The 21,457-nt window shown below is 38.7% G+C and overlaps 1 protein-coding gene across 1 annotated transcript in view; it reads left to right on the forward strand.

Moving 5' to 3' along the window:
• The window catches only part of DCHS2 (dachsous cadherin-related 2), a 200,599-nt gene that overhangs the window by 153,240 nt on the left and 25,902 nt on the right, over window positions 1-21,457 (forward strand). Inside the window, exons 6-12 of the mRNA XM_072121000.1 lie at window positions 969-1,156; window positions 9,643-9,742; window positions 11,958-12,115; window positions 13,462-14,302; window positions 15,796-16,035; window positions 18,642-18,776; window positions 20,209-20,418. Of these exons, the coding sequence (XP_071977101.1) occupies window positions 969-1,156; window positions 9,643-9,742; window positions 11,958-12,115; window positions 13,462-14,302; window positions 15,796-16,035; window positions 18,642-18,776; window positions 20,209-20,418 (1,872 nt within the window). The remainder of the gene's footprint in view (window positions 1-968; window positions 1,157-9,642; window positions 9,743-11,957; window positions 12,116-13,461; window positions 14,303-15,795; window positions 16,036-18,641; window positions 18,777-20,208; window positions 20,419-21,457) is intronic.

Here is a 21,457-nt window from a genome sequence, read left to right on the forward strand (position 1 = left end):
GTGTGGCCTCTTTTCAAAATGTCCTCTTTTCTCTAACCTCCTTCCTATAATGTTCTTCTGTACCACCCCCTAATTTTACCAATGTTTGCCTGTCCTGCATTATCCGCCAGAAGTCAGCAGGACATGTGACATCACAGGAAGTCCTACTACCAGCGGGTCATGTAAGATGCCATTCTATGTGACTTTACCCAAACTGGTAAAGTTTATTGATTGTGGCCAGCCCCTCTAAGTACTCCGGGGCAGTCATTCCTGCTCTGGAAGTTGTGTAATCCTAGCAGTACAAACTACTGACTTCTTGAATTATGAACACTATTATTTCACTTCCCACTAATGGGAAACATATTACCTGAAATTTGGGTGGTTCCACTCTTACCCATCTGTAACTAAATCCTCTTAGACATTGTTAAAAAACATTTTTGTTCTTTTTTATTGTCATATTTGAAGAAAGAACTACCATATATACTCGAGTATAAGCCGACCCAAAGTGTAAGCCGAGACCCCTAATTTTACCACAAAAACCTGGTAAAACCTATATTTTTTTTACTCGAGTATAAGCCAAGTTTGGGTTTTCAGCACATTTTTTTGTGCTGAAAAACTAGGCTTATACTCGAGTATATACTTTATTTTTTTAATTGATTGTTTATATGTTAATTAAATCTTTTTTTTTTATAAATTTGTTTAAGAAATAAAATATTTTAATTTTTTATGTCTTAAACTTTGGGGGGGGGGGGGGGAGATTCTCACCAAGGAAATGCTGTGTTCATTGTGTATACACGGTTTGCTCTATCACATGGCCTGATAATAGTTTTATAAAACGGATCCACCATAATATAGGTTTATGTTGTTGTGAGTTCCAGAATGATTGTAATTCTACTACTCACATGATGCTATTTGAATTGGCCCTAATTTTTTTTTTTGCTTAGATCTATAATTTCAAACTTTATTTTTCTTGCTTATACTTTGCACAGGTGAATTGATGAATTCTGAAGCCTTAGATCGTGAAGTTAAAGCACATCATCACCTCACTGTGTTGGTGACTGACCATGGCACGCCACGCCGTAACGCCACAGCTGCAGTTTACATCACAGTCACTGACCTTAATGACAACAAGCCATTCTTTCCCCAGTTACCATCAGGAAAGCAGCTGTACTTAAAGGTTTGTTGGTCATTGTAAAGCTTTGATTTAGTGTGGACTGACATCTAGTGGTTATATCTGCTTCTTGCAGCAAATTGCCATTATGTTATGAAAAATGGTGAGGGATTGTAGAAATTAGCTAAAAATAAAAGAGGACACAATACAAAATCATAAAAAGTGTAGCTTCTGTTCATCTTGATCAATATTTTTTAATCTTCTGTACTGTACCTTTAAGTTTTAACCCTAAAACACTGAAAGTGTTAAATTTTCTACATCCCTTAGTCATTACCAACTACTGCAAGCTTTTTTTTTAAATTGAATGATGAATAGATAGAACTTTATTGTCCCAATAGGGGAAAATAATCATGACACTACGGCCACACAGTACAATATAATTAAAAAATGATATAAAACAAATACCTATCAATATAAATCACCACACATACAGTAGTTAAAAATAGACAAATACAATGTAAATACAGCAAAGTAAAATACAAAATATCTAAAACACTCTCACAACTGGATGCCTTATTAATCCACACTCTCTGCTTTATTGGGCAAGACATATTACGGTTGGTACATTTGAATTTTTAAATCTATTAGCTGTAAAAAACAAAAAGTACTATGCTGCCTACCAATATGGAATGCATAGGGTGAAATTTGTTGTTAAGACTTAAATTTTAATTTCTGTAACATTCTTAAAATTAATACTGTCTCCCAGTTTTTTAATATCATACCCTCACGCTTTCTTTTTTTAACTTCAAAAATTTTTTGTAATGCAGATACAAAATAGATCATGAATAAGGACGAAAGCACACTAGTCCGAAACGTGTAGATCCTGTATTGGATGTTATGCAAGATGTGACCTTGCGTTTTTAAACATTTATACAATAAAAATCGTTTATTTTTAAAGAAGAAATCGAGTGCTGGAATACCTTCGTTTCTCAACTTGTACACAAAATACACTCACCGGCCACTTTATTAGGTACACCTGTCCAACTGCTGGTTAACACTTAATTTCTAATCAGCCAATCACATGGCGGCAACTCAGTGCATTTAGGCATGTAGACATGGTCAAGACAATCTCCTGCAGTTCAAACTGAGCATCAGTATGGGGAAGAAAGGTGATTTGAGTGCCTTTGAACGTGGCATGGTTGTTGGTGCCAGAAGGGCTGGTCTGAGTATTTCAGAAACTGCTGATCTACTGGGATTTTCACGCACAACCATCTCTAGGGTTTACAGAGAATGGTCCGAAAAAGAAAAAACATCCAGTGAGCGGCAGTTCTGTGGGCGGAAATGCCTTGTTGATGCCAGAGGTCAGAGGAGAATGGGCAGACTGGTTCGAGCTGATAGAAAGGCAACAGTGACTCAAATTGCCACCCGTTACAACCAAGGTAGGCAGAAGAGCATCTCTGAACGCACAGTACGTCGAACTTTGAGGCAGATGGGCTACAGCAGCAGAAGACCACACCGGGTGCCACTCCTTTCAGCTAAGAACAGGAAACTGAGGCTACAATTTGCACAAGCTCATCGAAATTGGACACTAGAAGATTGGAAAAACGTTGCCTGGTCTGATGAGTCTCAATTTCTGCTGCAACATTCGAATGGTAGGGTCAGAATTTGGCGTCAACAACATGAAAGCATGGATCCATCCTGCCTTGTATCAACGGTTCAGGCTGGTGGTGGTGGTGTCATGGTGTGGGGAATATTTTCTTGGCACTCTTTGGGCCGCTTGGTACCAATTGAGCATCGTTGCAATGCCACAGCCTACCTGAGTATTGTTGCTGACCATGTCCATCCCTTTCTGACCACAATGTACCCAACACCTGATGGCGACTTTCAGCAGGATAATGCGCCATGTCATAAAGCTGGAATCATCTCAGACTGGTTTCTTGAACATGACAATGAGTTCACTGTACTCAAATGGCCTCCACAGTCACCAGATCTCAATCCAATAGAGCATCTTTGGGATGTGGTGGAACGGGAGATTCGCATCATGGATGTGCAGCCGACAAATCTGCGGCAACTGTGTGATGCCATCATGTCAATATGGACCAAAATCTCTGAGGAATGCTTCCAGCACCCTGTTGAATCTATGCCACGAAGAATTGAGGCAGTTCTGAAGGCAAAAGGGGGTCCAACCCGTTACTAGCATGGTGTACCTAATAAAGTGGCCATTGAGTGTACAATTACAATACATATAACATACGAGTACAGTACATCTAGAGTTATATCCAAACTACTTATCTCAACTTTTTATTTATACAGGTGCATACATGGTTAATATAAAAAGTTGAGATAACTTTTATAACTTTCTTAATTATTTAATAAAAGGGTTGGCCATGTTACCTCATGTCTTTTTAATCTGTGTGTAAGTGTGTGGGGCAGAATACTAGGGGCCACATGTATCACTAGTTTTTTCTGTTATATTTGCGCCTTTTCATACTGGCGCACTGTTTTTGCGCCATTTTTGCGATTAAACGCCAAACTAGCCGTGCAGCAAAAATAACCAGCTTTCCCTCATTTATCCTACCAATCCAGATGTTTTGCTGCGCCTAATGATATTCATCCCTTGTGACTTTTCATTTAGGCGCAAAAACAAGTGCAAAAACACTCCAGCCCAAAGGTAGCGTAAACTGAGAAGTAAGCACTGAGCCCCTGTGCAGAGCAGCTCAATCTCAGCAGCAAAGCTCAACCAGACACTGCAGACACTATAAAAGTGGTGGCGAACATATGGCACGGGTGGCACTCAAAGACATCTCTATGGGCAACCTTGCCATGGCCGGTTCTAGACAAAGTGGGGCCCTGGGCAAAACTAAAAGTGGGGCCCCAAAATAAAACTATTTTATGACCAGTCACAATCAGTAAGTGGCTCCCTTTAGTATGGTAAAACAAACTGTAATTTTGAAGAATTTTATAGGAGATAGATCATAGGGAGATTGATGGGCAGCACGGTGGCTCAGTGGTCAGCACTACAGCCTTGCAGTGCTGGTCAACATCTGCAAAGAGTTTGTATGTTCTCTCTGTGTCTGTGTGGGCTTCCTCTGGGTCCTCCAGTTTCCTCCCACACTCCAAAAAAATACTGGTAGGTTGATTAGACTGTGAGCCCCATTGGGGAAAGGGACCAATATTTTCTGAAAGCAGACACTTGCCCCATTTTCAAAATTGCATCAAAGAGTTTATAGACATAGGCGCCTGCATGCAATTTTGATTCAAACTGAAACGTTTTATAAAAAATATTTAAAAATTTATTTTGATGCTAAAAAATTTGTTCCAAACAGAAAATATTTACCTTTGCATCTCCTAAATGTAATAGATGGACATGTGTAGAGTTCACAAATGCCTCATATTTATATGTGCACCTGAATAAATCCACATAATATCATTAACACTGTAATAACTAGATATCTGCTTTTGAGCTAGAAATTTTAAGACAGTCACAACCTGCAAAATATATCAATAAAACAGAATAAAAAGTAAAGGCGCCATAAAACCTATATCATTTTGAAAGCAGACAACCAGGCGATGCATTTGACAATTAACATTCAACAAATTCAGATACTTATATAAAGAAAATATACTTTCCTAAAACAGTAAGATGTGAGGAGATCATACATACCCCACATGTGTATATTCACCAAAATATGCAGCAAAGGGAACGTTACACCCACAGGGGACACCAAACTATTTTTGCAGAAAATTGCACTGAGCGTCACACAAATCTATTATTGTTTGCTCCCTTACACAATGGTAACCCAAATAAATAACTATATATCCATAACCCAAGCGAATGAGATGATAAAAGTCACATTTAGATGTCGCCATTGTATTAGCCGCACAATAACAGAACCCTCCGCGCTTCATAAGAATGAGAGTGAGAACGTCATAACATAGGTGTAAATAATGGAGGATGATGGGAAATAAAAACTTTATTCCAGTGTGTGTTTTTGGTGTTACATATAACTTTATGGACATGTTCTGGGTCGTGGTGTTATTATGTAGCGACATAAGGCAAAGAGGATCAAATGATCATTGTATCAGTCAATTTTCCCAACAAAAAAAACTATCACAAAATAAAAGGCAATAAGAGAGAAAGTGTGTTCTCAGATAGTTCTGCATAGATAAGGGTTAAAAACATGAATATTAGTTGATATTATGCCTTCTCAAAATGTAGTAAGATATAAAGTGTTTACCTCCATTATCTGTGAGGTGCAGCAGCTCCTGTGTGCAGCAAATTCTCCCTGCAGCCTGAGGGCTAAGAATCTGGGCTGTATCTCTGGCTCTGTAACACATAGAACCTCACTTATTTTTTCCTATGAAAGAAGAGACTTTCCTCTTTTATATGAATCTAGATTTGTGTTTCTAAGTGTCAGGAAAACGGAGATAATAACTGTTAAATTGCGATCGGGAGTGATTTTTATATATAAAAATGGCACCTGATATTCTCACTTTAAACCTGAATATCTCTGGATCCATAGCACCTAGAAACAAAATTCAAGATTCATTTGAAAGAATGCCCCCTTTGCCTACCCATAGCGTCGGCCCTGAACCTTGCTATCACCCCAGGGCAGGGTTCGCCAGACAGGACTGAAGGCCTCTTGCAGTCCCAGGCAGCCCAGGACCCTAGAAGGTAGCTACAATGATAATCCAAACTTCTTCTCCTTATTTCTACTGTATTGGTGTCCTCAAATGCCTATACATTTCAAACCTGTGACACATCACAGAGTAATTAGTTACTGCTTCAATTGTTGCATCGGCACTTTGCCAAAAATACATGCGTTTTGGTTGTAGTTTGGGCACTTGGTGTCTAAAAGGTTCACCATCACTGCACTAGAACAGATAATACAGACATTAGATACTCTTCAGACAGGAGCTGCAGACTTTATTTACAGTTCATCACCTTCTATTTACAAAACATTCTGCAAAATCCTCAGCTCAGAGCAAGAGAGAAGAGAACTTTGCAGAATGTTTCAGATATTACAGACAAGTGTCTCCCATGCAATTCTGCACAGTATCCCCCTCAGACACCAGTGTGTCTGAGGGGGATACTGTGCAGAATTACAGGGGTGCAGCAGGAGATCAGCACTGGGGGGTCCCCTCCAGGAGAAGCCACTGCTGAGGAGGTAACTGGGTGTTACACACCTGGGTGCTGCTGTGAGTCTTATCTTCATTCTGGGATGTGGGAGAAGCAGAGAGGAGCTTGTAGCAGGATCACATGTAAGTGTCCAAATCTAACATTGCACCTTAACTGCGCCAAAATTGCGCCTTAACTGTGTTAAAGTAAAGTGATTAATAAGAGGCAGGAAATTAACTTATCTCAGATGGTTTTAGCTTGTGATAATCCTGGAAAAACAGTGCGCCAGAATTTAGGCGCAACAACTACACTTAGGCGCATAAAAGTGATAAATGTGGCCCTAGGTCTATACATCTATTTATAAATCTGCACCACTTTCCTTTTCATAAATGGCCGCAGATGTAGGGTCATATGATCTCTGTCTGCCAGGACCTTATGATAATATTCAATAATATAAGATCAAGGCAACTGTTCATGGACAGATAGAAATCACATGACCCTCCATCTGCAGCCATTTTATGGACAGGAATGTCTGGCTGATTTTGCGACTTTTCACTGCAACTTTTTCTGTCATGTTTCAAGTACCATGTTTTCCAGATGTTCCGTGCAACTTTTCACTTATTTATCACTTTTTTTTGCTTATTTTTGCGACTTTTTAGGCGCAAATCTGCATCTGGTCCAGTGCAGGTGCAAAGGAATGATTTTTTTATGGACCCTGTTTTAACATGTAAATTGGAATTATTTCAAATGCTTTAAATGTTTCAAATTTTTGCACATTAACCTGTTTTTTGAAAACTCATAAATTTTTGCATTTATATTTTTTTTAAATACGCATCACATTTGCTATGCGTTTTGTAAACACAAATGTTAACAGTAATGTAAGTAGTCAAGTAACCTCAACTCAGCTGTTGTAATGTGTTTCAAAACGCAACGTGTGACCGCACCCTTAACATCATGTGTGACCGCAGCCTTGTATGTCATCATCTCCCTGGGGTGTGACTAGAGTGCTTAATAATGCAGGACACAGCCTCAAATCCAAAATTTAGAGTAGTGTGCATATAATCCCCTCACATGGTTTGTGTCCATGTGGATTTGAGACATTTGAAACAAAAAGTCTCAAAAATAAGGCAAAATTTGCACCTGCCAGGATAGGCAAAACTGAACATGTATCACAAGTAAAAAGACAGGACCATATATAAGGCGCAAAAACTAGCCGCCAAATGTCTCTAAAATTCACCTCTGAGAGACAAAACTGTGATACATGTCTCCCAATATGTACGATAGTTGTTAAAGGAAACATAATAATTAGATTTTGCATGTATGGTTGTGGTCTAATGTCACCACAAGCAGGCTGAACCAAAATATACTGTATACTGTTTAAGGGTATTATGCAGGTTTTTAGTCAACTAATATATTCATTATAGCAAATGGCACATTGTGGAAAACAAGAATCATATATCATTCTGGTATATAATTGTGAATAACAGGCTTTAATATATTTTGTAATAAAATATATATACACAAGGCGCTAATGTATTAAGTGCCATTGTGGTGGATATATGGTGTCAGCTGGTGATATAACGCCACCTATAGGACAAAAAAAATGTAAAAGTAATATATCCCCAGTTTAAAGAAAATCTACCTTTTGATTTCATGCAGTATGAAACAAACATACCTTGAGAATTTTGTGGCTACACTGATGCAGGAACATGTCTTGTTTAATGCCTGAATTGAGTGGTTTTGCAGAAAAAAACAATTATAAAATTCAGGACCTTGGGAAAGCTGGGTTGCATGCCGTTCATAAAAAACATTACATGGAGCTTCCTGAACTATCCAGACAGAACTAATCAACCTGAGCTGGATGACTCAGCACAGCACCATCAAAGCAGCTGGGTGATGGTGAAGTGATTGATTACTTCTGCCTGTAAGGGACAACACAGTGATGATGTATTCTTGCCTTATGCTGGGTAGGACAAGGCTGGAGCAGTGCATAATTAGAGTAAGAGGAGAAGCGCCGAGCCAGTCAGCGCCGAGTCATTATCATAATTTTATAATTGTTTTTTCAGCAAAACCACTCGGTTCAGGGATTAAACAAGATATGTTTCTGCATCAGCATTGCTACAGCATTCTCAAGGTATATTTGCTTCATAATGCATAAAAATAAATGGTAGATTTCCTTTAAACCTACCATGAGGATTCTACTATCAGAATTAGACGTGATGGTAGATTCCTCCTGACTGCCCTAATCTATAATTTAATATTAAATTTAATATTAAAACTTTATTTTAGTAATATGTAAATTAACTGCAGAGGCTACTGGGGCATTCAGTATTCTAAACTCCCAGTGTCCGGCCAGGCTAGTACACACCCCAGTAGCCTCTGCAGTTAATTTACATTTTACTAAAATAAAATTTTTTAACAAGTTAGATTAGGTTTCAGGGTCATTAAATTACAGATTAGGGCAGAAGCAGGAATAAGGAATCTACAATCAGATCTATTTCTGATTTACTTTACAGTGGAGTCCAGCTGGGGTTTCTTAGCACATGCCCCCAATACAAGACACCTCTATTTGATAATAGGAAGACGTTGCAATGAACCTGCAGCAAGTCTCTTGCAGAAAATATATATTAAGTTAAATTATGGCTTTAAGTTCTAAATCATAGAGGTGAAAAAAAGATGATATGCACTGTAAAATAATGTAATTTTTAACAGAATTAGCTAAATGTTTCTTAAAATCACATTTTCCAGATATCATATGCTTACAGATCTTATTTTTTCTGTTCCTTTTGTATATGATTGTTGCAATTGAAACCGGTTATTGACATTGGGGCAGATTTACTTACCCGGTCCATTCGCTATCCACCGGCGCATTCTCTGCGCTGGATTCGGGTCCGGCCGGGATTCATTAAGGTAGTTCCTCCGCCGCGCTGAAAAGCATCGGAACGCACTGGAGTTCACCGAGCCTGGCTGAGTGAAGGTAAGTGCAAGCTCCGCGACAGACTTTTTAAAAAAAATGCGGTGGTTTTTCCGAACCCGTCGGGTTTTCGTTCAGCCACGCCCCCCGATTTACGTCGCGTGCATGCCAGCGCCGATTCGCCACAATCCGATCGCGTGCGTCAAAATCCCGGGGCAATTCAGGGGAAATCGGTGCAAATCGGAAATATTTGGGTAACCTGTCGGGAAACCGCGAATCGGGCCCTTAGTAAATGACCCCCATTGTGTTTAAATACATAAATATTGAAAAAATATTTAAATGAAATGAAATATTTAAATATTTAACTAATGAAATAACATTTAAAAAAAATACTGAAGAAAAACAGAAATAAATCACAAAGATACACAAATAATATTGTTCCTACAGCACTTATCAGAATGTTATGTATGTGGCACTTTATTTTAAGCCTCCATTATAATTTGCTATCTTTATGCCAAGGTTCCAGATGGCCAGCCGGGACTTATGTTTGTGACTGCAGTTTATGCAAAGGATCCTGATGTAGCTAATAATGGGACAATCGTGTACTCTATGTCCTCAGGTAATTGCTGCACTTTCTAGTAGTGTTTAATATTTAATATATGTGTTGTATAGTATGTTGGAAAATTATATAATATCTTTTCAACAGTTTTTACCTCCCAATGCTGTATTGTTAATCTTCATAGAGAGAAAACCCTAGTGGTGTAGTCCTGTGCTTTATCACAAGGAAAGGAAGCATGTAGAAAATATTCTTAAAGGGGTTGTTGGCGTTCTGAGGTAGGAAGAGCTTGACTGCAGTGCTGAACTTTCTCCCCTGCCACGGGTGCTCCTGCGACCCAGGTTCTGGGTTGCAGGCACACTTGTGCAACTCTCTCTTCCCTAGCATGTCCACGAAAGGTTACCTTACCTGTCCAAGTTCCCATGATGTCTCTGCCCCTTTAATGTAATACAGAGCCAGCCCTTTCCTGCATACCAGGCCATATTTTTGTACCACCAAGCCCTATAGAAAGCTTGTTCCTTATGTCCAACGCTTGTATTGTGAATTCCCGTTGTGACCCCAATTCCGTTCCTGACTTTGCTCCGCTGCTGCCAGCCCTGACCTTCTGCTTTGCTATTGACTTTGATCCGGTGCTGCCTGTCCTATCCTCCTGCCTGTCCCTGACTACGATTCTTCTCTACGACTCTGTACTTTGCCTTGGCCACCAATGCGAGCAAGTCGCATCTGTGGAGCGACCTAGTGGTATCCCACTATAACAAGGCCAACCCGCTTAGTGGCGGGCTCTGGTAAAAACCGGGTGCTACTTAGATTCCGCTCCCAGGTGTCGACTTACATTATCGCTTGTGGTAGTACAGTGGGTCCACTACCCCTGATCCTGATCAGGATCCTGATCAGCATCCTGATGACGATATGCAACCAATTTACATCTTCAAAGTTTTCCAGATGATGCCACCATACTGGTCCATGAAAGAAACATCGCCTGGAAGGTGCTAAAATGCTTGTTAACCAAACTGTTAGTGGTTTATAATGTCATTTTCTGCCAACAAGTTCCCTTTAACTTGTGGTACGGCAGTGGGGCACATTTACTTACCCGTCCCTGCGGGTTCCCAGATCCAGAGTGTCCGGCGATAATGCACTGTGCCGCGATTCACTAAAATCGTGTGCCCGATATCCTGCATGTGTCACTCCCCGCTCAGGTCTTCCAGAGTTCACCATCTTCTTCCTGGTGTATGTAAGTGCATGCCTTGTGACACAATTTGAAAGATAAATACAGCGCTCAGTCGGAATCAGTCGGATCGTCCGACAGCCTGCCCCCCGATTTCTGTTGCATGAAAGCCGGCGCCGATGCGCCAAAATCCGATCGTGTGTGAAGCAATACCCTTCTAAGTTCCTGTCCCAGCGGCACAAACCCCGAAAACATCGGAAAACCCGACGAAAATGCGCCTGCGGGACCCTTAGTAAATAAGCCCTAATATGTTTAGAGTTCCCTTTAACTATAGCGCTACTAAACTGGGAAATTAAATTTTTTTGTAAAGTTCAGTGAGATGCTTATATAATGCAGGCCAGGGCATAACCTCTAGACTAAGGGTGTAAAACTCAAATACACAGTGTACAGGCGGTCCCCTACTTAAGAATACTCGACTTACATACGACCCCTAGTTACAAACGGACCTCTGGATATTGGTAATTTATTGTACTTTAGTCCTAAGCTACAATGATCAACTGTAACAGTTATCAAATGTGTCTGTAATGAAGCTTTAGTGTTAATATTGATTCTTATGACAACCCAACATTTTTAAAATCCAATTGTCACAGTGACCAAAAAAGTTGTGTCTGGGATTACAATGATAAAATATACAGTTCCGACATACATACAAATTCAACTTAAGAACAAACCTACAGACCCTATCTTGCATGTAACCCGGGGACTGCCTGTATTGATTGATGTGTATTGGTCCTGACTGATGCCCCAATGCACCAGCATAGCATTGTGGGATGTGTACTATTGGTGGTATGCATGCGGTGATATGCATGCAGACATCCTTACTGAAGACACTTCTTGTATCTGTTCCCACAACTCTGCCCTTAATAAAATGCCCTCTCTGACTACTACTAAATTAATTTACTAACAACTGAGATCTTGAAAATTGTGATCAGTGGAGAAGCAATCACTGGGATCCCTATCCTGTGTGTCAGACTTGTTATTTTCTACCTTTATATAAATGAGTGATTGCTTCTTGCATATATATTTCATTTTATTTCATTCTTTTTCCGACAGATGATGATGTGAATCATTTCTATATTAACAGTAGTAGTGGGGAAATCTGGACAACTCAGACACTCTCAGCAGACCTAAGACCCTACTATCAGCTAACAGTGATTGCAAGGGATCAAGGCTCCCCTCCTCTGGAGGAATTTGCCATTGTAAACATTCAGGTAACTGGGTATCTCCATGTGGTCTAACATTAGTGTTTGTGATATGCTACAGCAGCTAATATATCCAGGATTGTTGCTTGCTGGTTTTACTATATAATATTAAATTGGTTTCATGGAAAAACTGCAACTAAACTGAAACTAAGGTAAGGCTACATGCACAGGAACGGTATTTTGTGGACCCTATACTAGTCAATGTTTAACAGCTAGCACACAGCCCCATGTATTTCTATGTGCTCATACACACGGTTGCGTTTTCCCCAGCCCTGTATATGACCCGACTGCCTGGACTGCAAATTATAGAGCAGATCCTATCTGCCCATGTTTGCCGCTTGAGTAGACACATCGGAATATGAGTAGACACCCGTGGGTCTGTTGTTTGAAGACCAATATGCAGGTAACCTAAGGGTAGATTCATGAAAGCAATGAAAGCATAAAAGTCATATAAATGTATACACAGAAACAATGGGGCAGATTTATCAAGTTGCCTAAGAGTAAGAATGTGCTTAGTTGCCCATGGCAAACAATTACAGTTAACCTTTAAAATATTCATGTGCACTGATAATATGAAAGCTGAGCTATAATTTGTTTGCCATGGGCAAACAAGCAAATTCTTACTCTTAGGCAATTTGATAAATCTGTACTGTCTATAATTCCTGTACTGTGACATTACCGTGTGTATTATCTCTGTACTGTGACATCACTGTGTCTATAATCCCTGTACTGTGACATCACTGTGTGTATTATCCCTGTACTGTGACATCACTGTATCTATAATCCCTGCTCTGTGACATCACCGATTGAATTATTCCTCTAATATGACATCACTATTACATCCTTTCTGTGATATCTCTGCAGTTAATGCTTTGCTGTGATATCAGTGTGTTCATTATCCCTTTGCTGTGACATAAATGTGTGTATTATTCTTGTACTGTGACATCCCATGTATATTATATGTATTGTGATAGCACAGTGTTTACTACTCCTGTTTGTTGATATATATCTGTTCATTTACTCCAGTGCTGTGACATCACGGTGTCAATCACTCCTTTACTTGCCATTAATCTCTAGTGTGACAACTCTGTGCCTAACATTGCTGTTATGTCACTGTGTATGAAACTATTTATTATACTGCATTTAATATTCTTTTTTTGTGACATAGACCATATTAAATTATGCCAACTATTCCCATACAAAGATATCTCTGTTTTCCTTTGTTTTACTTTTACATTGCTTTGTGTATCATTCCATATACTATACATTACCATTTGTCTGTTTAGTAACCTGACAGAGTTATAGAGAGAACTAATATACGGTTTGTCTACTAAACTATGAATTATTTGTTTTAGGTTATTTCAGCATCTTTAGAGAAATCTAAAGATCTTATTGAAGTCAAGACAATTAAAGTCTCAGAAAATGTTAAACCCGCTCGTATTATTGGCTCTGTCAAATTGCATGAAGACAAGAAGATTCCTTCTTCTAAGCTGAGATATCATCTATCTGAAGAAGACCACAACAGTCATTTTGCCATCGATGCCTCTAGTGGTGATGTCTACCTTTCTAGACCAATAGATTATGAAACCACGACTCAGTATATGTTACGTATTAGCGTTCAGAATAACAACAAGGTCCCTCCTCAGAACCACTCTGTCATCCTGAAGGTCGATGTTGAGGACCACAACGACCATTATCCTTGGTTTCCTGACCACCTTGTACACATAGGAATTGCAGAAGATGTTCCTATTGGAACTACATTGTATACGTTCAAGGCAAAAGATGGAGATGGTAGCGTAGCAAGCAGCAAAATTAAATATTCTTTAGAGTCAGAAGAAGGGAAAGAGAATCCCTTTGTTATTCACGAATGGGATGGAATCTTAACTACAAACCGAGCCCTGGATCGAGAAACAGAGGAGTCATTTATTCTGACAGTGATTGCAACAGACCAAACAACGAATATTACACAGCGCCGACACAGTTCACTGACGGCTCGGATTATCATCCAGGACGTCAACGACAACCGTCCAAGTTTCCTTTCGCTGCCTGCTGCTTCTGTAATGGAGGACGCAGAAACTGGCTCACTCGTACACCGAGTGGTGGCTGAGGATCCAGATGAGGGATATAATGGAAAAATAACATTTCACATCATGGATGGAAATTCAAAGCAAGTTTTTTTGCTGGATGCAACAACAGGTATTATACTTAATTTTTCAAGGAAGACCATTTACTTTGGAATCAAATATGGCAGTAGATAGGTTCACAACTTGGTAGCTGCAATTGGAAAATGTGTTTCTGAAGACAGTTTTTAAGATGATCCATGTTCCCACTTCTAACTGATCGTACAGCTGCCAAAACCTAGACTTGGCTATGGTGATGCTCAACACATCTGCTAGTAATTTACGGCAATAATGATAATAGATGGTGTGTTCATGGCAAGGTATTATCACATTTGTAGCAGTAGTGTGTTTTCAGTAGACAGCTGTATTATTTGGCAGGTACCTATACATTCTATGCACAATATATCTACATTTACTTAGAATCCATTTTATGGATAATATTGGTTGCAAATATTAAATATATATAAACTGTACTGGCATTTAAAATGTTAAAGGGTTTGTCTGGGTTTTATTGAATATATTTTATTATATATATATATATATATATATATATATATATATATATTATTTTTTTTTAAGAGTAGTGTTTTAGTTCCCATATACACAATTTCCCATATACATTGTTGCTTCTCAATTTAGTACCAAAAAAGTCCATGAATTCAAAAATTTACTATAGATTGTACACTTTTTTTTTACAGTTTATTTAGAGTTAAATAGAACCGCTTATAATAAATGTTTAATGATTAAAAAAAAATGTGAAAATTGAGAAACAAAACAAAACAAAAGTACATCAAATTTTATATTTCTGATTACCGTATACCGCATTTAGATCAGATACATATTGCAGCGTCAAGAGGATCATTCACTACTTAAATCAACTCTACCTCTTTGCCTCTACACTGATACTTCCATTGTTTGGAAATATGCTAATTCATTTTCCAGGAGAAAACATTGCCTCTTAACTACCTTAATCAAAATCCAGCGTGGCAAACCAGGAACACTCATAGATCATGTGCACAGGGACTGTGTTAATCTTCATATATTTTCTATCCATGGCCTCCTTTCTTCTAATATCAACTATTTAATATTATGCAAATCAACCAGGAGGGCTCTGCGGATGTTACCGGAGCTCCTCCATGCTTCAGCTTCACAGGCTGTTACACTGTTTCCCCCTCCCACTTTGCTCCCTCAGCACTCCCCTACTCCCTTAGGCTGATGCATTTTCACTGCAGCTCAAAAGTTTCAGCACAAGTGGAAAGAAGAGCTCCTTGCAAACTGTGTGTGACTCTACAGCACAGCGAGGCTCTGGTAACACCCTGCCCCCCTTTTGGCTCATTGTCATAATATGAAAAGTTGATTTTAGAAGGAAGGAAGCCATGGCCAATAAATATAAGAAGATTAATGCAGTCACAGTGCCTGGATCTATGACTGTCCCTGGTTTATCTTGCTCGATTTTGATGGTAGATTTTCTTTTAATGGAATTTTCTCTCTAGCCTCCATAATTATATTTATATGAATAATTTATGTGATAAATCCTATTTAATTACATTGTAATCTTTAAATCTTCAGGATGGCTCAGCTTATCCGCTATGGTTGACCGTGAGGTACAGGAACTTTATACTTTAACCATCTTGGCCACAGATAATGGGAATCCAGCTCTCTCTGCAACACAGATTGTTACAGTCATGGTTACTGATGTTAATGATGTGTTACCCACATTTACACAAGAATTGTATGAAGCTTCGATTCCTGAAAATCTTGAGCCTGGGCAGCATGTGATCAAGGTTGAAGCAAAGGACAGCGATTCAGGTGCCTTATTTTTCCTTAGTTTCCAGTAAATGGGATTAGATATAATGACAATCTATAGGATCTGCTTTGATACATTTTTTAGTAATTTAGTAGATGTATAAGTAAAAGGGTAACCACAACATAATATTATAGTTACAGGCTTAGGTGTTGTATTGGAGTCTTCATAAATTCTCTTTTTCTATTTAAATAATAAGTTCATTTAGTGAATATTAGCCAAAATGTATAACTCAAAAACCCAGGGAAACCCAGGGATATGGTAAACCATGCATGAAAACATTTATAGAAGTGTGACTGCCCATTTTAATGTTCAGCAAGGAAGATTTTACAATCTTGAGCTTCTAATACGCTGAGTAATTGTATTCTATATCCTTATATATGTCACAGCTCCACTTTTCTGATGCACCAATTTGTATCTTATAAATATTATTCCGTTATATAAAGGGGTATTTCCATTACAGCAAATTAATGTTATTGTTTATATTATAAAAAGTTATACAATTTTCCAATACACTTTCTGTATCAATTCCTCACAGTTTTCTAGATCTCTGCTTGCTGTCCTTCTATAGAAAGCTTCGGTGTTTATTTCCAGGGTACAGAAATCTGACCATGGTCACACAGGTGCACGGCTCGTTATATCACACAGATACTAATGAGCCGTGCACCTGTGCACCGTGCACAGGGAAACTTTCTATAGAATGACAGCAAGCAGAGATCTAGAAAACTGTGAGGAATTGATACAGAAAGTATATTGGAAAGTTGTATAACTTATTATAATTCAAACAAACTTTAATGTATAAAAAATGATTCCATGTCTGCAGACACCATAGGGCAGTGATGGTGAACCTTTTAGAGACCAAGTGCCCAAATAACAACCAACACTCATTTATTGCAAAGTGGCAACATGGCAATTTAAACAGTAACTTCTTGCTCCTTTCTCTGTCACACCCTTCTATTGTATCACTGCCCTGAGGTCACCAATACAGTAGAAAGAAAGTAGAGAAATGTGGTGTATCATTGTAGCTTTCCTCCAGGGCCCCCTGAACAGAAGGAATTGTGGGTCCCGATGCAAAAGCTACAATTATAAACCAACTCTGCCATACTTTCTCACTCCTCATGCAGTCCGGAATGTGTGTTTGAACCTAGAAAATTGAGCATGGCGTGTCCAGGGCTTCCTTGGACTCCAGGAAGTGGCCTTGAGCCCTTTCTGGTAATCTCTATGCTAGGGTGAGGGTCTGGGTGCCCACAGAAAGGGCTCTGAGTGCCACCTCTGGCATCAGTGCCATAGGTTGGCCCCCACTGCCCTAGGGTGTAGGGTGCAGCGGCATCAGGCCTTATGATCGCAGAAAGAGATGGGACCTGTGAGTCCTAACTTTGACTGTTGTCTACATTTCTAGGATGCCCGACAGACTCCTGTAGCTCAAATTCTTCCATGACATTGGGGGAGATTTATGAATCTGAATTCACTCTTAACTTGCACTAAAAAACTGCCTGTGTCACCTTTATGAATGGTTTTAGACAGTTTTCAAGCACTCCTACGACTAGTTCAACAAAGGGTCATGGGCTACAAAAAGGGTGTGTGATTTTGACCAAAAAGGCTGTGGGACAAAAATTAATTCTGACAGAATCGTGGCCCATTTTTCTGACATAAAATAAACCATAGTAGGAGGTACAAAGTACAACTAGACCATCTTCGATCAGATTTATCATCCAACCTCAGACACTTATGAACTTATATGAATCTGGTGCAGAAGAAGACTGTCTAGTCTAACCCTGCGCTGTCTAACCTTAAGTCCCTTCACATAAATCTGCCCCATTGTGTTTATGGTAATAAATGCTGTAATAGTATAAAGTACATAGCTAATTACTAATCCCTGTAATAACTCTCCACTATACTAGAAAATACTCTAGCGTGCATCTCATAGATGTCCACTGTGTGGCGCTGTTGCCTCGTCTTACATTATTCTTTCACCAACTAATTTCTTCAGATTTCATTTAATGTAACCGCAGACTATAAAATATTAACCTCACTATAATTCTAGTCTTTTACACTTCAGAGAGAGTATAAGAGATTTACACAGCACCTGGGAGTTGGTTATGCTTACAGTATATCAATAGCAGCCTATGAGTTTTCCTTCTGGGTCACTATCTGCATTATTATGTATAGTGCACATAGTAGGAGACTTGTATTTGTATTCTTTTTTTTTTTGCTATTTGGAAGTTTTACTTATATTCAGACTTGCTTTGTGTATCCATTGAATTCAGACAATATACAGACCATAGCAACTTACTAAGTTCTTTCCACCAGGGTAACTTACTATTCATGATAGTTCATGTCTCCTTATCAGAATCGTTCTTATTTTACACACAAAGAATGAAGACTAGTAGGTTATTAATAAAATAACTCCAAAAATATTACACCCCAGCATCAAGTATAATAGGAGTTCACTAGTCATGTTATACTTTATTGAGGTTAAACCCAAATATAACTTATGTGAAGATCCTCTGTTGACAACATAGACCTGTTCATCCTCTTCAGTATAGAACATGCACCACTTTGGATTATTTTCATTGGTACAATTGATCGCTATCTGTGTTTTATTTTTCAGGAGTCAATGCTGCACTTACATATCACATCCTGCAAGGTCCAGCTCATGAATTTTTCAGAATAAATCCTAATACTGGAGAGTTGATCACAGCGGTAACATTCGACAGAGAGAGGCAGGATCGGTATTTCATTAAGGGTGAGTACAGGTATATTTTGTACCGAGAGCCAGATGAAAGCTTTTTTCAGCCAATGCTTCTCATTGCTGCCATTTTCTTCTTTCAGCCAAGGGGGGAACCTCTCACCTAATTATTCACAAATACATCTAGTGGCAGGTTCCCCTAGAGCCTTATTAACTTGCTAACACCCTTCTTTATCTAAAAATTGTTTCCTTCACATCTCCATAAAATCAGAGATATAATGTCATGTGACCAAGGTGGCATCATCTCAGGTCATTTAGCCTCCTAACATTGGTAAACCATATGTAAACCATGAACATATCTGACCACATAAAATGCCTGCATGCACTTCTATTCCTCTCCATGGCAGCTGTTGTGATTTCATGTGATCAGATATGTGCATGGTGTACAGTTTGATAATGTTAGGAGGTTAAAGAACTTGCAATGGTATCACCCTGGTCACATGACATTACTGATGCATGCTGAGAAGGCATGGGAATGAGCTGCTGGATGTGGCCACAGGTGGCCACGCCCACCTCGACTCACTATAGATATTCCTGAATACCAGGTGGAATTATAAAGTTATATATGTGAAGGGAAACAATTTTTAGCTAAAAGAAGGATTTTGGTTAGTTACTAGTGCTTTATGGGAACCTACCACTAGCTGTATTTGTGATAAATGTGCTGACAGGTTCCCTTTAATGTAGAGCACTGTATAAAAGATAGTACATATTTATTTCGTTGTTACCAAAGCTATCATGTTGTAAAATAATGTAATGATGAAGATTTCTTTAGAGAAAGAAATACATTTTTATGACTGATATCAAAAATCCTCATAGAACCTTTCCTATATAAGATGGATGCTAAAAAATATCATACAAACCAAAAGGATTGGGCTTCAGACCGTAATTTCTGGAAGGAAATCTAACATCCGAATTCCATCTTTTGTGATTAGAATTTTGTTTTTATTACAAGCTCTCCTCCTGTAGTTTACTTAGAAATGTAACTTTATTGTTATGTTACTTAAGTACAAGTGCTTCAGTGGGTCGTCACCGGGGCTATGACACTAACTCTAAAGCACTAGGGACTAGGGATCAGTGGAGCTGCAAGTCCCACATAGCCCTAGAGTGAGTAGGATATCCATTAACAGCCTTCCCAGATGTTTCTTTGTTACTATAGGGAGGCTTAGCCCCATTCTCCAATCACCAATGTGTTAGCAGATGGACACACAGAAATCAGAAATTTATACCCTATCTTGGTAGCAGGAAGTAAATGTCTATGATGAGAAACCCCCTCAGAAGTGCATTCTAAATATTTAATCATAAAATTCATTATTGCCTTTTGCATCATGTTTTATTAACAACATAAATTTGCTCTGTATTGCCCATTGACTCCTTTAGTATTGTCCCCATTATTTAGCTGACTATGCATTTACTCTACTTTGTTTATTAGTACTGGTGACAGATGGCGGATCCCCATCATTCTCCAGTTCAGGGACCATTTTGTGTACAGTCCTGGACGAGAACGATAATGCTCCGGAGCTCTTACTTCCTGAGGAAGAGATCCATGTCCCAGAGAACCAAGATCTGGGAATAATTCACAAAGTGTTGGCCGTAGACAAGGATGCTGGCAACAATGGCAGAATACATTTCCAAATAATTGGTAATTAATGATGCTCGCTAAACTGTCTGAGCAGATGTTTAACCCTGCATTGCATTCAGGATTTTACAAGCGCTGAGCTTTTTATAACTCGTATGTCAGACATCTCAGGAACGTGATGCAGGATACATTTCCACTCTTTTATTTGTAAATACCACATCACTTTGTATTTAGTTTATTTTCTAATAAGGACTTGCTTATTTATGTCTTAACATTAATTTTGCTCTACCCGTAATATTATATGACGGTGATAATTACTGTAGTAGAGGGAAAGTGTTGGTAAAGTATCAGTTATGAATAATTGTTGTCTTTCCCCGATTAGCCTGGTCTTCCTTACTTAGACATAGAAGTTGCCACATTTTCTTCAGAAATATTATTGTCTGGCTAGACAGTGCTGCATAGCTTGACCAATGAATCACTCAGGAAGAAGATAATCATGTAGTTGTATAGATTTATTTATAGAGCAAGGAACATGTCATACTAACAGAAAATTAGATGCTTACATATAGTAAAATCACAGGGGGTCGTTTATTTTTAGTCAGCACATTTGTGATTGTTTTTTTCTGGGTTTCTGACTTGTTTGATTTATAGTAGAGATTGATATATCATGTAGCTGATTTGGGATTTTTGTGACTTTTTTATTAAAAAGTCACACAAAAATCTCAAACTGTTCTGCAACTTCTTTTAAAGTTTTTCCTACGCCTGGTCAGGAGTGAAGTTTATTTGCGACTATTTAACCACGTTTTGCGCCAAAATTGCAACTTTTTCATACGTTTATAACTAGATTTTAAAGATATATCAGACGCAGAACTGAAAAAGCCTTGCATGGCTAACTTTGCTGGGCAAGTGTAAAAGTTGGCAATTTAGCCATAAATATATAAATGTGCCCAAAAATGTGCCTCAAAAATATGAGAAGAAAAGAGAAAATCCCTACATAAATGACTGCCATGGACTTGTTACATATTTTGCCTTAGCTTCTCAAAGCAGATCGGTCTTACAGTTTAAAGCAACTACAAAATGCACTTTGTGAGCAGGGAAATGG

This window comes from Engystomops pustulosus, chromosome 1 (assembly GCF_040894005.1).
Source record: "Engystomops pustulosus chromosome 1, aEngPut4.maternal, whole genome shotgun sequence".
Classification (NCBI taxonomy): domain Eukaryota; kingdom Metazoa; phylum Chordata; class Amphibia; order Anura; family Leptodactylidae; genus Engystomops; species Engystomops pustulosus.